Source organism: Lycium ferocissimum, chromosome 3 (genome assembly GCF_029784015.1).
Source record: "Lycium ferocissimum isolate CSIRO_LF1 chromosome 3, AGI_CSIRO_Lferr_CH_V1, whole genome shotgun sequence".
Taxonomy (NCBI): Eukaryota; Viridiplantae; Streptophyta; class Magnoliopsida; order Solanales; family Solanaceae; genus Lycium; species Lycium ferocissimum.
In genome coordinates this window covers 2,406,173-2,423,183 of record NC_081344.1, presented here as the reverse complement: position 1 = coordinate 2,423,183, position 17,011 = coordinate 2,406,173, and the positions used below count along the sequence as shown (strand labels likewise).

At 32.9% G+C, this 17,011-nt stretch overlaps 1 protein-coding gene across 1 annotated transcript; it reads left to right on the top strand.

Moving 5' to 3' along the window:
- The first annotated feature begins 10,635 nt into the window (after window positions 1–10,635).
- Window positions 10,636–16,594, top strand: LOC132049228 (transcription initiation factor IIB-2-like). Its single transcript, XM_059439953.1, has 7 exons — window positions 10,636–11,493; window positions 13,755–13,779; window positions 14,778–14,907; window positions 14,992–15,122; window positions 15,225–15,313; window positions 15,870–15,946; window positions 16,087–16,594. The coding sequence occupies exons 1-7, from the start codon at window positions 11,147–11,149 to the stop codon at window positions 16,224–16,226; spliced, it is 939 nt and encodes a 312-aa protein (XP_059295936.1). The 5' UTR covers window positions 10,636–11,146; the 3' UTR covers window positions 16,227–16,594.
- The last annotated feature ends 417 nt before the right edge of the window (window positions 16,595–17,011 follow it).

Genomic DNA, 17,011 nt, shown 5'->3' with positions numbered 1-17,011 from the left:
GTTCCCAACATGTTACAACTTGGAAGGAAGGTGTTGTGTGCCTAATGCCTATGAGGCTGCGCTTTTATGTTTTTCTCGTTGGACTCTTAAAAAAAAATATTTGTCAAAGTTAAAGTATCTATCTGGTTCCCACACAAGTTTGATAAAATATGTCAAAGTTTAAAAAGGCTATTTAGGTATTAAGTCAAATTTTATTTAAGTAATAATTACTCCTCATGTTTATATTTAAAAAAAAAAAAAATGTTCACTTTTATTTTTTTAAAATCTATCTATATTTTTTATTTTTTTAAAAAAAATATTTTTTTAAATTTTTTTTATTTTTTTAAAAAATTAATATTTTGCTCAAAACTTATGTAAAGAATTAATCTTATTTTTCACATTGCCGTTTTTCAAAATTTAGTGTTATGAAAAATGATCAAATCTTATTCTTATTTAATTAGGGACGGTTGTTGTATGAAATCACATATGGAAATTTTCTAAAAAGTTAAGTATTTTAAAATTTCGCTCACATTTTCATGTATAAAGTTCATGTTACGCTTTTCTTGATTGAAGGAGTATAATATAAAATTAAGGCTAATCAATCCTACGAAATTTTGTATATGAAAAATTATATCGCCTCCAAATGCATTTATCTTTTATCTCTTTTTTTGACATTTTTCCGATCACTTTTGTCATTAATTATATTCAAAAGCTCATATAATAAAGACAATAAAGAATAAAGGATTGTAATAAATAAATGAAAAAATTGAAGAGGCATAGAATGAGCAGTTACCTATGAATGAACTGTAAGGGCAATAAACATATGTAGTAAATGATAATTAATGGTGAATTCATTTAATTCTTTTCCATAATCCGCTCTTTCCTTCTATTCTACTGTTTTCTTCCATGTATGTTATAAGACTGGTCATCCATAATATATTTTATTAAATAAATAAAGGTTTAAATGGTTGTGTTTGTCCTAATTAAGTATTCACTTAATTGGATGGGCTTAAAAAGTTTAACTTATAAAATATTCACTTATCAAATTAAGAAATAATTTCTTATTTTTCGATAAGTTAAAAAGTGATCAATTAATTAATTTTTAGGGATTTTAAATCACCTAAAATTCTCTAGAAGTTAGTATTTTCTTAAGGAGTGTGTGAATAACTAAGTGGACACTTTTTTTTTGATTGAAAGAGTATAATATAAAGCTAGAATCCAAATCTATGGCCTCCAAGTCACTTACACCCTTTTGCTTCCCTAATAATGCCTAAATGACCGTTTCAGTTTTTTCTTCATTAATAAAGACTAAAGATAAAAAAAAAAAAAAAAAAAAAGAATGACATTTACCATTTGCAATGACTGTAAGGGCAATAATACTAACTCCTAGACAAAAATAAGTAATTCATTTAACCCATAATTAAATAGGCATTGGAATTTGATCATATAACACTAATAGGTCAGCAAATATATTTAAAAAAATAAGGTTAATTCTTTTGTCCTAATTTGCTAAGTGGACTTCTTTTTTTATCCAAAAAAATGCCTAAATAACCTTTTTTTATCCTTGATTAATACTAAAGAAGAAGAATTCATACTATGTTATATAAGTCAGAGAAAAGAAATCTGCAGCAATCATCCAGTTTCACATGCTTCATCCAATTCATTTTTTGCATATGATAAAAGTAGTGATAATTTCGTTTGTTCTTCCAGCAATTTGAGTGAGTGATATTATTTTATTTTCTGTTGCGATTGTTCTGTTTCCAACGTTATTTTTTATTTATAATATTGGTTTGATTTATTTTATTATTAGTCGTTCTAGTCAATTTTTTTCTTATTGCAAGTTTTAGATTATACATTCTTTTGTTCTTTCGCTTGCTCTGGCAAATCGTTGGCACCTGAAAAGATCTTCTATCTATTATCGAAATTAATTGTGTCCCAACTCTTTTTTCTTCATTTTGTCCATCTTTTAGCGGCTGTTACGATATAGATATACTTGAATTTTCAGGGTTATAACTTAAGGATTTTGTATTACATGTGCGGTTTGTTCTTTTGCGGTATTGAAAAATTATAAGCTACCAACAATCTGTTTCTTTTTTATTCATTTTTACTTCAGGTTTTGATAGACCATGAATCCAAGCATGAGAATTTCACCGAAACATTTTTTCTTCCTCTTTCTACTTCTACCCTCTCATTTGCCGTAACACAATATTTGTTTCGAGAGTGTGATTTTTTGTTGAGAGAAAAGAGTTAAAAAAAATATATATTATAATTACGGGAAAGGTGCTCTGAAAAAAAGATTTAAAAAAATGAAGAAAAGAAAAAATAAATGAGGAGAAGCAGAAAAATGATGAGAAAAATAACAACTTGATTTCTAACATACAAAATTAGTGAACGAAATGTTTGCATGCTTTTCTTAAGGTGTTATTTCCATTTGAATCTTCTTCTTTACGTAGAATAAAGAGGGAAAGTAGAAAAATTGAATAAGAAAAAAAATGAGAAAATAGCAACTTGTTTCCAACGTGAAAAATTAGTGCCCATATGATTTTATCTTCTTTCCATGATAAATAAATCAAATAAACTAGAATATTGACTTTTTTTAAGCCCATATCTAACTTCTAGAACATTGGGCTTAATAAGGGCAAAAATTTTTATTTTTTTTTGTGCGCGGATTGCTCTTCATTTGGGGTTGTCTTTAATTTTTGCCCTTCAAATTGATATTCTTTAAGTTTTGCCCCCGCTTAATCTCCGAGGTTATGAGTTCGAATTCCAAGTCAGTAAAAAAAAAAAAAAATCGCAAGGCAGCCCATATGCAGAATTTGGGCTTTAAGGGTAAAAGTTAAAAGATCAATTTGAGGGCAAAAATTAAAAGACCACCCCCGAAGGAAGGATCAAATTGTTAGATATTTTAAAACTATAATTTACAGTTAGTCTCATGCAAAATGATAAAAAAATATATATAATTCAAAATATTGATAAATTTTTTATATAATTTGAATATCGAAAAGTGAAAAATATCACATAAGTTAGGACTCTCTTTGGTTCAAAATAACAGTTAGTACTCTCTTTGGTTCAAAATAAGTGTTCACTTATCCTTTTTTATTTTCATTTAAAATAAGTGTCTACTTGTATAATCAAGAAGGAATTAATTTTGATTTATTTTTCAATTTGCCCTTATTAAATGATAAGCGACCGGATTTCAATGTGTCAAGTTAATAGTAATATGCAGATTTTCATTAAAGATAAATTAGTCAAAATATCTAAGAAAAAAAACTTCTAGAAGTTAGATTTGCCCTTATTAAGCCCATATCTAAATTTTTATTTTAAAATATTGAGTTGATCTAATTTAATTTAACTTGAAAAATTAGTCAAATTGACTCTCGAGAAGCGAAAGTATCACACCAATTGGGATAGAGGAAGTATGTTAAATTTGGTTGGTTATATGGAAGTGATAATCTCATAATTGTTGCAACTTAAAGTGAAATTTGATTGATAAAATTTGAGATAGGACTGTTTTTCCTTTTAATAGATCATACTCAACATACGAATGTGAATAGTTGAATCAATGAATATCAAATATGAGATGGTTATACCAGAACAAATTGATGAAATGGAGTATGTATATTAACAATACATGAACAACAATATCTAAAGGCAAATATAGGTTGAATCTAAGTAATTCCTACATAACTGTTTATGACAACCATAATGTAACATGATTTATATTATTATATGCTTTAAAAGTAACAAAAGCAGCAATTCGAAAGAGTAAAGACACTAACCTAATTCTCTTTTCTTGTAAATTTCAAACATCCCACGAAGTTGCATGTTTCGTGTATTATTGTTGACACTTTTTTTTTCCATCAAGAACAAGTTTTATCATGTTGTTCAAAGCAAATATATGTACCTAATAGTAATTATTAACTTCTAAAGAAAAGGGGAGAAAAAGAATAAGAATCTCGAGTAATGTTGACTTCTTCACAAGTATTATATGCAGCAAATATAGAGAAGTAATTAGCATATCGATTAATTATTAGCTTCATTAATTATTGCAAAGAAATTTTTTTAAGTGGCGTTTGGAGAGTCTTTTGAAAAATATTTTCAAACATATCTCCAAAAACTAATCTTTCAAAGGAGCAAAACTAAAAGGCCTTATTTTCCTTTTGTTTATCAATAAGTAAAATGTGTGACATTCATAACTTAGAACAAATTAGCGTATTGAGAACGGGTTAAGGATTAATAGACTCATATGTTGAAATCTTCTATGGGTTATGTCTTTTCTGATTTATTCGTCGATAATTATCAATTTATTAACTCATTGAACCGACTCAAATTTGCTTTTGACATCTTTAATTATCTTTTGGTTTAGGTGTGATCATGTGCTTATAGGATTTTGATACTAAAAAAAAAAAAAAAAAAAAAAAAAACTCTCACAAAGAATTAAGAAATAGTTTTAAAAATATAGGAAAAACTTTAAAATTCTTGAATCCATATCGATGCGTGGATTATTTTATACCATCTTTTAAATGAAAATTAAGAAATAGTTTTAAAAAATATAGGAAAAACTTTAAAATTCTTAGAGAAGTAATCATCAACCGAGGCATTGAAAAACCAAGGTTGGCGGCGTCTTGTACAGTATTAATTACTTTTCAAATCATATTACTTTTATCGATTAGCAAAAGTCTTATGTCAGTATAAGTGTATAGCTTCGTAGATTGTGACAGATCTAAAATTACAATTTGATAATACTTGTGACGGTAGATTGATGTATTGTTTCTTTTATACTTCCTCTCCGTTCACTTTTACTTGTCTAATATTCTAAAAATACATTTTTACTTTTACTTATCACTTTTAGCATATCAAGATAAGATAATTTTTTTTCATTTATCCATAGTATTAATTACTCACTTTAAATTATTTTTAAAATTAATAAAAACATATATTAATTAATATGAATATATTGGTAAATTAGGCACTTTATTTATTATTCCTTAAATAGCGTGAAAAGTTCAAAGTGAACGGAAGGAGCAGAAAGTAAGTCCGATTAGAATAATTTTAACTAAACAAATATATTTGGCCATGACGTTACTTTGTATATGACCATGTGATCCACAACAACAAAAGTTCGCATTTCCAACCCACCTTAAAATGTTTTTTTATTTTTGAGAAAAAGTTACTTATTTGTTTATTTATGTATGAAATTAATTGCGCACCCTCTAGGCTCTAATTTTGATTACTGTGTGTGTTTGGTATTGAGGAAAATATTTTAAATTTTTTTATATTTAATTTGTTGGAATATTTTATTTAGGAAAATAATTTTTTAAGTAATATTACATGCTAATTGCCTCATCCTCATGGACCCCACCCTACCCATCTCCAACCATCCCCTGCCTTTCCTGTTGGGATTAAACAAATCAGTGCCTCATGCGGAAGCTTATAATTATAAATCTTGAACGATGATAAATCAGACAATAAAAAAAAAACTAAAGATACATAATACTTTAATAGAATTTGGTCAATTGAACTACATATGAGAAACTAAAATCAATGAAAATATTAAAACTATAGAGAAAATAATTTCTCTCTAAGCAAAATTCACCTAACGACTAAATTGTAGATGCAATTATGCTATTGTTGAAATGAAGGATCATCATTATAGAAGTCCAAAGTTTTTTCTCCAAGAAAGGAGTTATCCAAATATAAAAGATTTATAATTTTCTTTTGGAAAAAATAAAAAAAATCAATAATTGTAAAATTCAAATAAGGTTGAAAATTCAGGACAGACTCTAGCACTTAACATCTCTTCATTTGCATATTATTTGTCTGAATCATGGATAATTACTTTTAATATAATATATTTTACGCACCAAATATGAAAAATAGGTAAGAAAACTACTTATTTTTTGGGAAAAGGTGCAAATATACCTCTCAATTTTACGATTTAGAGCAAATATATTCCTCATTAGTGAAAAGTGGTGCATATATAGCCCTGTCGTTATACAAATGGTGCAAATAAACTCTTTTTGCTGATGATTTTTTTTTTTTGAATATCATTTAGCTTATGTTTTAATTTTAAAAATGTCACGTGGCTTTAGAAAAAAATAAAGGTCTACCCATTTTTTAGTAGACGTATTTTTTTTTAAAGTCATGTGGTAATTTTTTTTTGTGGGTTGGGTCTGGTTCGTTTTAAAAAATGGGTAGACTTATTTTTTCAAAGTCACAGAGATTATTTGTTAAACGAAACAGACTCGACCCCCCAAAAAAAATATCTTGTGGCTATTAAAAAAATAAATCTACTAAAAAAATGGGTAGACTTATTTTTTAAAGTCACGTGACATTTTTTCTAAATTAAAAATAAGCTAAATTGTTTTTTTTTTTAAATCTGTCAGCGAAAAGGGTATATTTGCATCTTTTGTGTAACGACAAGGGTATATATGCATCACTTTTTTAACGAGAGATATATCTGCTCTAAATCACAAAGCTATGAGGTATATTTGCACCATTGCTCTACTTTCTTTTTCGAAAGTTTGAATTAAAAGAAACAAAAAGGCTCTGTAGAAAGAGGAAAACAAAGAACTAGTAATTCCAAATAGGACAACATTGTCGTAGAATTTTGAGGAAAAAAGACATCCTGAAATGTCGCCGGAAAGAGACAATTTTGAAAGAAGATAGATACCTATACCCCCTGGATTACGGCTTTAATTAGTACTATACTATTGAATTCTAATCTTACATCCACGCTCACGAATTGAGATTATTAACCTTTTCCTACATTTTCAACGACAAATCTTTTTGGAAGGCACGGTTTGTCACTTTGAATTGCTAATTCATTTGATTAAATTTTGACTTTCTATTTTTATTAGATTGATAAATCTGGGAAAGAAATGAGGAAAGGAAGAGACTGATATTTCTCACCTTGAGCCTCTATACTATTTTACATTAAATGGAAGTGATGGTATGGATATGACCTAATCACGCTAGTATGAATTAGTGCGGTTAAAAACCAAACCGTAACTGATAGCTAAACTGTAAAATTTGGCTTATTGGTATTGGGTTATTGAATTACTGATTGGTGAATGGATTAAAATTTTATTGTTAATGGCTTATCGGTGCGGGGGCGGATTACTCAATTTCCTTATTGGGTAAACCGGTAACTCGTTAAGAATTATCATATTTACATTTTTATCCCTAGATATAAAGTATAAACCCTAAAGCTAAAGCCCCATTAAGTATTCTATTCCCTCTAGCAAAGGAATTCTTGATGTTTTTTCTGAATTTTTTAGAGCACATCAATTAAATTGCTGCAAAGAAATTCCAGAACTTGACTAGATACTGAAAAGCAGGACAAAACTCTTAAGAAATGGTAGGAAAATGTATTTTATCAAAAGTAGTTGAAGAAATAGTAGCAATATACATGTTGGATTTTAATTTTCATTGTCTCTTATATTTAGCCGATATAACGTCCGATAATCGCATGATATAGTGGATTAGAACATTTAAAAGTTGATAACCAATAAGTTGAACTGTTAAGTGTAATTATCTGCCCGATAAGCACCCCTAGTATGAATCATCTCAGCTCCGATCTTGGTGGGTGACTGCGGGAGATTACTTTCAAGCCACTGCCTAAAGAGCTGCCTACAAAAGAGTTTTGGACCGAACTTCTAAACTGCTCACTTTCATAGAATAATATTGTGGCAACGTAAACCTAAATAGTCATATTGAATCATTGGGAATCATCACAAGTATGACCATTTCTATTTTCATAATAATCATGCAACAAGAAAGGAAAAGAACACTTATCAGAGTGAAATAGGAAAGAGAGCGTGGCAAGAGAGAAAGACTCGGCATTCAGGCGAACCGCCTAGTAATGTGATACGTGGCGGGTTTAGCACGCCCCGCCCAAACATATATGTTCGTTTTTTTTTTTAAGTAATGCAATAAAAATTCATCACGTTCATCCTTGCTAACATCCAATACAAAAGAACATCTTTTATGTTATTTGAATCTACATACAACTGTTATATGAGAGACTTCCACTTGTACCACTGGATAAAAAGCCTCAATTTGCTGAAGTAGAAACCAGTGATCCACTTCAAAAATCCAACCCAAACTCATAACAAAAGGAGAAAGGTTCATTTAGACTTCTGTCCTATTTGTGCTGGTCTTTAATTTTTGGCTCTCAAGACAAACAACTTTTTCGCGGGGACATGAGTTTATGTTCTCATATTATAATATCCTACAAGTTATATTCCATGTTTTTAAAGACTTACGCTAACTTATACCCCACTAGATATAAGTTCAAAATCGAACTTATATCTACTGGGATATAAGTTCAAAATCGAACTTATATCTACTGGGATATAAGTTCGATTTTGAAGGAGAAAAACTAAAGATCAGCCCATTTAAAGGGAAAACCGTGCAATTTCTTCAAAGGGTAATTTACACATATATACGTATTTAGGGAGAATATTTACGAAACATGACGATATTTTTTTATTTACAAAATATAATATTACAATACCAATACACACACATTCTACCCCAAAAAAAAAAAACCATTACAAATCCAAACGGCACCACTTTTAATGGTCTTCCTGCTGGCGAGGGTGTTGTCCATCCTCCGGCAGTGGAATCCACCGGAATTTTGGCAGAGAACCAGCCAGATCTAGTGCGCGGGGAAGAGGATAGCGGGGGTGGCGGCAGTACTTCAACGGCGAAATGCCGGAGCAATGCCGGAGATCTGGTGGCGGAGGGAAGAGGATAGTAGGGTTGGCGCCGTGGTGCTCTAAATGGTGTTGCTTCAACGGCGAAACGCCGGAATGGACAAACACAACCAGATCTGATTATTTTCCGGTGAGCATGAAAAATATGTGTGAATCGTGTATGAAAATTGTATGAATATGCATACTGTATTCATACACTAATCATACACTCTGCAGAGAAAAACAAAATTATCTGGTATCAATATACTTGATTTCATACAATATTCATACAGTATTCATACACTGTCAAGTTTTGTAATTATTCTTTATGTTTTGTAAATAAGGAAAACTATCGTCACGTTTCGTAAATATTTCTCCTTAATATGTATATATACGTAGTTTTCCCTTCTTCAAAAGGGAACAGGAGGAAACCCAAGGCCCAACACTATAGTAGAATTGAAAGACGGGCTTTGGTTGGGCTAGTTGGATAGGGAGTGTCTCAGATCAGCCCAACTAAGATAAGCTCTTGCGTAAACCCAACTTCAACTGAACTGGGCTGGGTGGCCTAATGGACTCAAGCTTTGACCGCCAATTTCTCTCTATCTTCCGGAAAATATCTGAGCAATTTCCTCTATGTACTTTGGTAATTCAATACAAACAAGTAATAGCACATTGAAGTATGATAATCCGAAGACAAAATAGTAGTCTCTCGAATAAAAAAGAGTGTCTACTTAACTTTATTTTTTTAGATTTACCCCTATTAAGTGTTATGTGATCAAATTCAATAGCTATATAATTAGGAATAGTTTAGTTAAATTATCTATTTTTGTCTAGAAGTAAATATTTTTTTAAAAGGTCTGCAAATGACTAAGTGGACACTTTTTTTGATCCGGAGGGAGTATTACAAAGTCATAGACTATAGGCAGTACACTACTTTCTTACATTTCCATATTTGAGAAATCTCTAATTTTATCATTATTGTTTTCGTTTTAATCACATTTTCATTACAATATCTAATGTGATTCTCTCTATAAGATTTTAAAAATATTTTCCTTTCCCTATGGATTTCAGAATGTTTATTGTGACTTGAAGCTTTGAATTATGTGCAAGGTAGAGGTAGAAAGTAAAAATTCAAATACAAAATTGATAGAGCTCGATAATTTTTATTCATACACAAAATCTAAAATCCAATTATTAGCACCTTAAGGCTGAAGTCTTCCTCAAAAGTTCATAACACCATTCCCCTCATTTCATCTTTTTTGGAAAAAGGTGTAAATATACTCCCGTTATAAAAGTGGTGTAAATATACCCCTGCCGTTACAAAACGGTATAAATATACCCTTTTTGCAGATGAATTTTTTTTAAAACATCATTTAATTTATTTTTTAATTAAAAAAATACTATGTGGCTTTATAAAAAAAGTCTACAATTTTTTTTTTGAGTAGATATATTTTTCTAAAATCACATGACAATTTTCTTTTTCCTTATGGGTTAGGTAATTTTTTGAGCTTGATGGGTCGAGTCTAGTTCGTTTAAAAAAATGAGTATACTTATTTTGATTTAAAGCCACAGAGATATTTTTTTTAAATGAATCAGACCCTACCCATCAGAAAAAAATTTATCGCGCTCAAAAGAAAGTGTAGATTTTTTTTAAATTCGCGTGGAATTTTTTTAAATGAAAAATAAACTAAATGATTTTTCTTTTTAAAAATTCGCTAGAAAAAAAGATATATTTGCACCATTTTATAACGGCAGGAGTATATATACACTATTTTTTTAACAAATATATCTATTTTAAATCTCAAAATTGAGGGATATATTTATACATTTGTCCTTTTCTTTTTCACCGTTTCCCCTCAAATCTTCACCTGGTTTAAACAACCTTTCTCCACGTTTTTTATGCACGAAGGAAATGTGGTCCCCACTTCCCGACCATTTCGAACCGGCCCGCTTCAGCTTTTCGGTTTATAAATACCCAGTTGACCACATTTTCTCCTCCATAAGATAGCAACACAGGATTTTTAGAGAGAGAAAGAGAAAATCAACTCCATAAACGCAACTCACAATCCTTCTCTCTCTAACCTCAATCCACATCTCCTTACAAACATCCCAAATCCTATTTCCCCAATATAGTGCTCAAATAGAATCGGGTCGGGTAGCAATCAGCCCCACAGAATCCTTCTATCAAATATCCAAAATCTAATCTTCCCCAATTTTCGTGCTCAACTACAGTCGGGTCGGGTCGGGTCGGGTCACGCACTTTGGGTCAATTCACAGCTCCTTACAAAGTTCCCAAATAGAATCTTCCCAATTTTTGTGCTCAACTCGGGTCGGGTCGCAATCAGCTCCATAAACAGCACATAATCCCTTCTCTCTGTACCCCAATCCACAGCTACTTTACAAAAGATCCCAAAATCGAATTTCCCCCAATTTCGTAGCTCAACTACAGTCGGGTCGGGTCGGGTGAAATGGGCGATTCATACTGTTTGGACTGCAAGCGTAACACGGAGGTAGTAGTTGACCATGCGGCGGGCGATACGGTATGTTCGGAGTGTGGACTGGTATTGGAAGCTCGGTCAATTGATGAGACATCTGAGTGGCGTACATTTGCTGATGAATCGGGTGATCATGACCCGAACCGTGTTGGTGGACCCGTTAACCCGTTACTTGGTGATGTGGGTCTTAGTACTGTTATTTCTAAAGGGCCTAATGGGAGTAATGGAGATGGTTCTTTAGCTAGGTTGCAGAATAGAGGTGGTGATCCTGAACGTGCCCTTGTTATGGCTTTTAAAGCTATTGCTAATATGGCTGATAGGTAAACTAATTTGAACTTTAACCGATATTTAAAGATGTTAGGAGTTTTTTTTTTTTTTTTTAAAACTACTCCCTCCGGTTCAATTTGTTTGTCTAATTTTGACTTGAAGACGCAGTTTAAGAAAGTAAAAGAAAGATTTTTGAATTCTGTGGTCTTAAACAATAATAATATGTAGAATGTACCAAACTGTCCTTTAATCTTGTGGTTTTAGTTATCCCAAGCTTGGTTGTAGAATAGGGGTGGTGATCCTGAACGTGCACTTGTTATGGCTTTTAAAGCTATTGCTAATATGGCTGACATGTAAACTAATTGAATATTTTTACTACTCCGTCTGTCCCAATTTAAGTGTCTTGGTTTGACTGGCATAGAGCCACAGAGTTTAAGAAATGCAGGGATACTTTTCAACCTTGTGGTTCGAAATTAAAGACGTGTGTAATGTATTATGTCATCTGAATTTTGTGGTCTTAAACTTGCTATGTATGGTGTTTGAATTATCAACTTAGTAAATATAGAAAGTACTCTTTTTGGGATAGACCAAGAAGGAAAGTAAGACGCTTAAATTGGGACGGAAGGAGCATTTGGTACAAGGAGAATTACAACTTATAGTATTAGTTTGGAATATTTAAGTTTTAATTCTGACCAAATGAATAAAGCTAGTCTGATATAGTCTTGAGAAATTGGGGTGGTGATCCTGAGCACGCAGTCGGTATGGCTTTTAAGGCCATTGCTAATATGGCTGATGTGTAAACTAATTGAACTTTAATACCGACATTTAAAAATGTTCCCTTTTTACTATCTAGATAGAGGAGGATTGCAATAGTTATCCTAAGTTAATTAGTTAGCTGGTTAATATCAATTAGCTAGAAGTTAGTGACAATCAGTTCCCATATTGTAAGTAACCTAGTTAGCTTAGCTTAGCTTAGCTTAGACATATGTATGTAAACTACACTTCGAGTACTTATTAGTTTGCAATATTTAAGTTTTAATTGTGAACAAATGAATTACTAGTATGATTTGGTCCTGACAAATTGGGAGGGAGAGGGTACTTTCATTTGGGTTTTGATTTCTTGATATTTTAAGCGGTCAAACTCTGGTTGGAGGCCGAGTTAAATGTAAGAAAATATTAGTATGATGGTTGATTGGACTGCTGTGCTGTGTGATAGTGGCTATTGGGACCAAAAATGGCTTTACGCTTTCTTGAATTTTGGTGACCTGATGCAGCAGCTTATTTTTGTTGCTAGCACAATCTTTGTGCTGATGTTTTTATATACACAGAAAACGTTACCTTCTCAAAAAAATGAAATAAAATAAAATAATGACATTAGTTTTCTGTTCTCCTAGTTAGCTTTCTTTTTTCTTGAGACTCTCCTAGTTAGCTTTCTTAAAAGCTATTTTTATTGCCAAAAGCAGTTGTACATGATTAAAGCCTGCTATATTGCAAGGAGTCAATAAAGTTCAATAAGGTATTACAATGATTAACATTTATCATATTACATCAAAACACTAAGGTATATAATATCTCCACAGTCCTTATTATGCACACCGAGATGGTGGTCTGCAGAACTTTGAGCTGCGGATTCATCCTTTATCCTCTCCAGCTACTGATAGCCTCCTTTTTAGTTGCTTGGCGTTATCCATTTACTCCAAAAAGATTCGGAAATACACCAGAACTGCCAGGATACAGAGTAATGCTTTTCACAAATGTGCATTTGCTACAATGAGTAAGACATGCTTTATGCATAGCAATCCAAGTTAAATGGACCCCCTTAGTGGCGCCATCTCTTTTAATAGAGTTCTCCAAAGGCCGCTGTTGCTGTTTTTCGCTTCCAGCTCTAACCACAACACTATAACAAGGCTTAAAAGAGGAGCAGCTAACCTTTTCTTCTGCTTTTTATGTTTTGGAGGGAAGTCCTTTGTAAGATGTGATATGATGATTTGATTAGTTTGCTGTTATCATAACAATTCTTTTTCATTTATACATGACGCCCGATGATTTGAGATAACCATTGTGTATGCCTTACATTCTTAGGCATTTGGACTGCTAGCTAAGTGATTATATTGATTTCAGATTACTTATTTTTGGGATTGTTCTGAGAGCATGAGTAATAATCTTAAGACAGTTGTGTTTTGTCCTTTTGCATGATTTATATTTGAGAAGTTTAAGATTAAGAATGCAGTTGATATTTTTGTGGAATTAGTCAAATGTTTTCTCTATCGTTGTGTGCATCAGCTGAACTAATTTTCTTTTTCCTTCTTTGCAGGTTGAGCCTTGTTTCTACCATAAAGGTGTGCTTCTGTTTTGTTAGATTTTTCTTGTTTCTCTTTTTTTGCATAAGGAACTCGAGGGCAATTTTCAAATTGCTGTTGCTTGCTTGTTTAGATCTCTGGTTCGTACTAGTGTGCCTAGCATTATATTTTTACTTTACTAGATGAGCTTCATCTTCAACACAATACTTTCCTAAGGTGTCGGTAATTCTTATTCTGGTAAATGCTAATCCAAGTCTTTCAAAAACTTATACTGAAATTCCAGGTGCCGTACTGTTACCTTCTTCTCTCTAGTCTTCTCTGCTTTTGAAGAAGATGACTTTCGCATCATAATCTGATGGTCTCTGCCCATGCGTACGATGATCTTGCATATGATATTTTGAAAATCATAACGTAAAGGCTAGGCGTCCTATGCAGCCACCGCTGTCAGGACCACAGGACATCTCTGGGAGGGAGCTGTCCTTCCGTCCTTCCTTGACAACAACCATTAGCATCCATGATAATTTCTGTCATACTGTTGTATTATCGTGGAGATGGAAAGTTGCAGTGGCCCCTAATTTTTTTCTCTCGGACCTGCCCCTTCCCGTGCCACAATTGAAAGACAATAAATATGACTAAGTAGCTGTACACCTCTCTGTCACTATTAGTTCCTTAATTTCTGATTCATATGCCTGAAAGAGTATCAAGATCTTTAAAAGATGAAAACCTATCTGCTGGTGGTGATGATGGATCCAATTTGCTCACTTTTTACCCTTGTTATCCCATGTTATGTGACACTATTATTTTTGTCAAGCATTTGAGTTTTTAACAACAAGGGGTGAATATATGGGAAGTGAAATATATAGGCGTGGATTGAGGACCAAGGCAGTAGTTATTTAATCCCTTCTATGGGAATCAATCTTTAATTTTATCCTTATCAAACCCTATCGCATTGGAACATATTTGCTCCTTCATTATGTAAGATTAAGTCTTATTTTCATTGCCGTTTTAACATGCATCTTTCCCTTAATCTTCTGCAGGACCGAGCAAGTGAGATATACAAAAGGTTGGAAGACCAGAAGTGTACGAGAGGAAGGAATCTGGAGGCCTTGGTGGCTGCTTGTATTTACATTGCGTGTCGGCAAGAAGGCAAAGCACGTACTGTAAAAGGTATTTGCCATGATATATCTGATTATGCAGATAAATGGTTTAGTCCTCATTATAAACTTCTCTGAACCTTTGGGTGTTAACTAGAAATATGCTCAATCGCCAATGGACCTACAAAGAAGGATATTGGCCGAGCAAAAGAATTCATTGTGAAACAACTGAAGGTTGAAATGGGAGAATCAATGGAGATGGGGACTATACATGCTGGAGACTATCTGGTGAGTGAGACCAACTGTTGTGGTCTGCTCCTCTTTGTGAGTGCCTTCAATACAATATAAATGTTTGTGTATTATCTGACATGGACCATGCATGAATGTCAGAGACGTTTCTGTTCTAACATTGGTATGAACCATGAAGAGATTAAGGCTGTCCAAGAAACGGTCAAGAAGTCAGAAGAGTTTGATATAAGGTACAGAAGTATTTTTGGTTGCAGTTTATTGTTTAATCAAGTTCTCAAGGTATTAACTATCAGTGCCTTAGCCACTAGTAATAATTAGTTAAGTCAACTGTTGATATGAATGTTCAGTTTCTAAGTGAAAACCCGTTTTCTGCAGCTGGACAAGAATGGTCCTGTTTCACATGAGTGCCTCTTTTAATTTTGACAATGGCAAATTGCATTCCCTTCTGGATTTTAGAGAACAAGTTTTTGAAATAAATGAAAACTGCTGGTGGGTCTTGCATAATTCATAGAGGCTTTTGTTATGTGAGTTCAAGATTCAGTGTTGAACTTCTTCCACTCTTTCCAATACCTCTAAAACAATGCTTAACTCTTTATCTTTAATGGGAAAGATATGCAAAGGCTCCCTAAGGCTTTCTAGTGAGAAAATTGGAGCTCTAAACAGCTGATTGCAAAAAAGAAACATGAGGGAAAATGGGTGTCATCACTTAGATCACTAGCCAAAGACTTCTATGTGCCTATCTCATTGCTTAAATAACAACATAAATGTTTATTCCTTATTTTGCAGGAGGAGTCCTATATCAATTGCTGCAGCAATAATATACATGCTAACACAGCTTACGGATGCAAAGAAACCACTGCGAGGTTTGGGCATTTACCTTCTTTTTATGGTTGTGCAAGAAACAATGATGATCTGGATATGCTGAAGATGCTTTCTAGATATATAAATATTTGCTGTTTATTCTAGCCCTGTATATGTAGTTTGACTGATGTTGTACATGCAGATATCTCAATTGCAACCACAGTTGCAGAAGGGACTATCAAGAATGCATACAAGGATCTCTATCCCCATGCTTCCAAAATAATACCTGAATGGTATCTCAAGGATAAGGACATTAAGAGCCTGTGCAGTCCCAAGGCTTAGAAGCTCTATTTAGTTTCACTACAGTATCCGTTGCTCTAGCTAATTGTCCGCCCTTTCCAAGTGTGATTTCTATGTTATGTATGACCACGTGTAAGGGCCTTTAAGTTGAAGGACCTTAAGAGCCTGTGCAGTCCCAAGGTGTAGAAGTTCAGTTTAGTTTAGCGCAGTATACGAATCTGCTGGCCTAAATCTTCAAGAAGTGCCCAGAATAGAGAAAACATCAGATATTGAAGTTATAAGGTCACTGTAGTAACATGTACCCTGAGTAATCAGATTTTTTTCATTTACACTTTGTTCCTCCCACGATACAGATAGGCTAATTAATTTCATAATTTATTTGATATATTATGCGGCGTTTGTTTCTCCAATTTCTAAGGTTATCCTTGTCATTGGCAATATTCGCTTCCTATCTGTTTGGGAACCGAGAAATCTTGAAGCCATGGTTTAAGTGTTACACCTCGGAAAATTTCCCGTTGGTACGCAAACGAACGAGCTAGTGATGAGTGCGAGGAGTGCGAGTGTATAATGTTTCATGGGCAATGTAAGTAAATGAGCTAGTGATGCATGAAAATGGATGAGGACGATTAGAACGAAAAGTCTTAGAAAAAAAGAAAAGGGGGGTTTGAAATCCTGGTCGAAAAGGAAATACGGCCCCAAAGATACGGCCCCCAACCCGGGAGGCGAACGCCATGAAAATTCAACTTTTCCTGGAAATGGTTAATACACCCGGAGAACGGGGCCTAGGGGGCCGAAACCATCCGTAAATCACCTGGGGCCCCTTTCAA

Excerpts from the sequence above, each read along its gene's own strand:
- LOC132049228 (XM_059439953.1), top strand. The coding sequence starts at position 11,147 with ATGGGCGATTCATACTGTTTGGACTGCAAGCGTAACACGGAGGTAGTA. Across the intron at positions 11,494-13,754 it reads ATTGCTAATATGGCTGATAG|GTTGAGCCTTGTTTCTACCA; the intron begins GTAAACTAATTT and ends CCTTCTTTGCAG. Across the intron at positions 15,947-16,086 it reads TGCAAAGAAACCACTGCGAG|ATATCTCAATTGCAACCACA; the intron begins GTTTGGGCATTT and ends TTGTACATGCAG.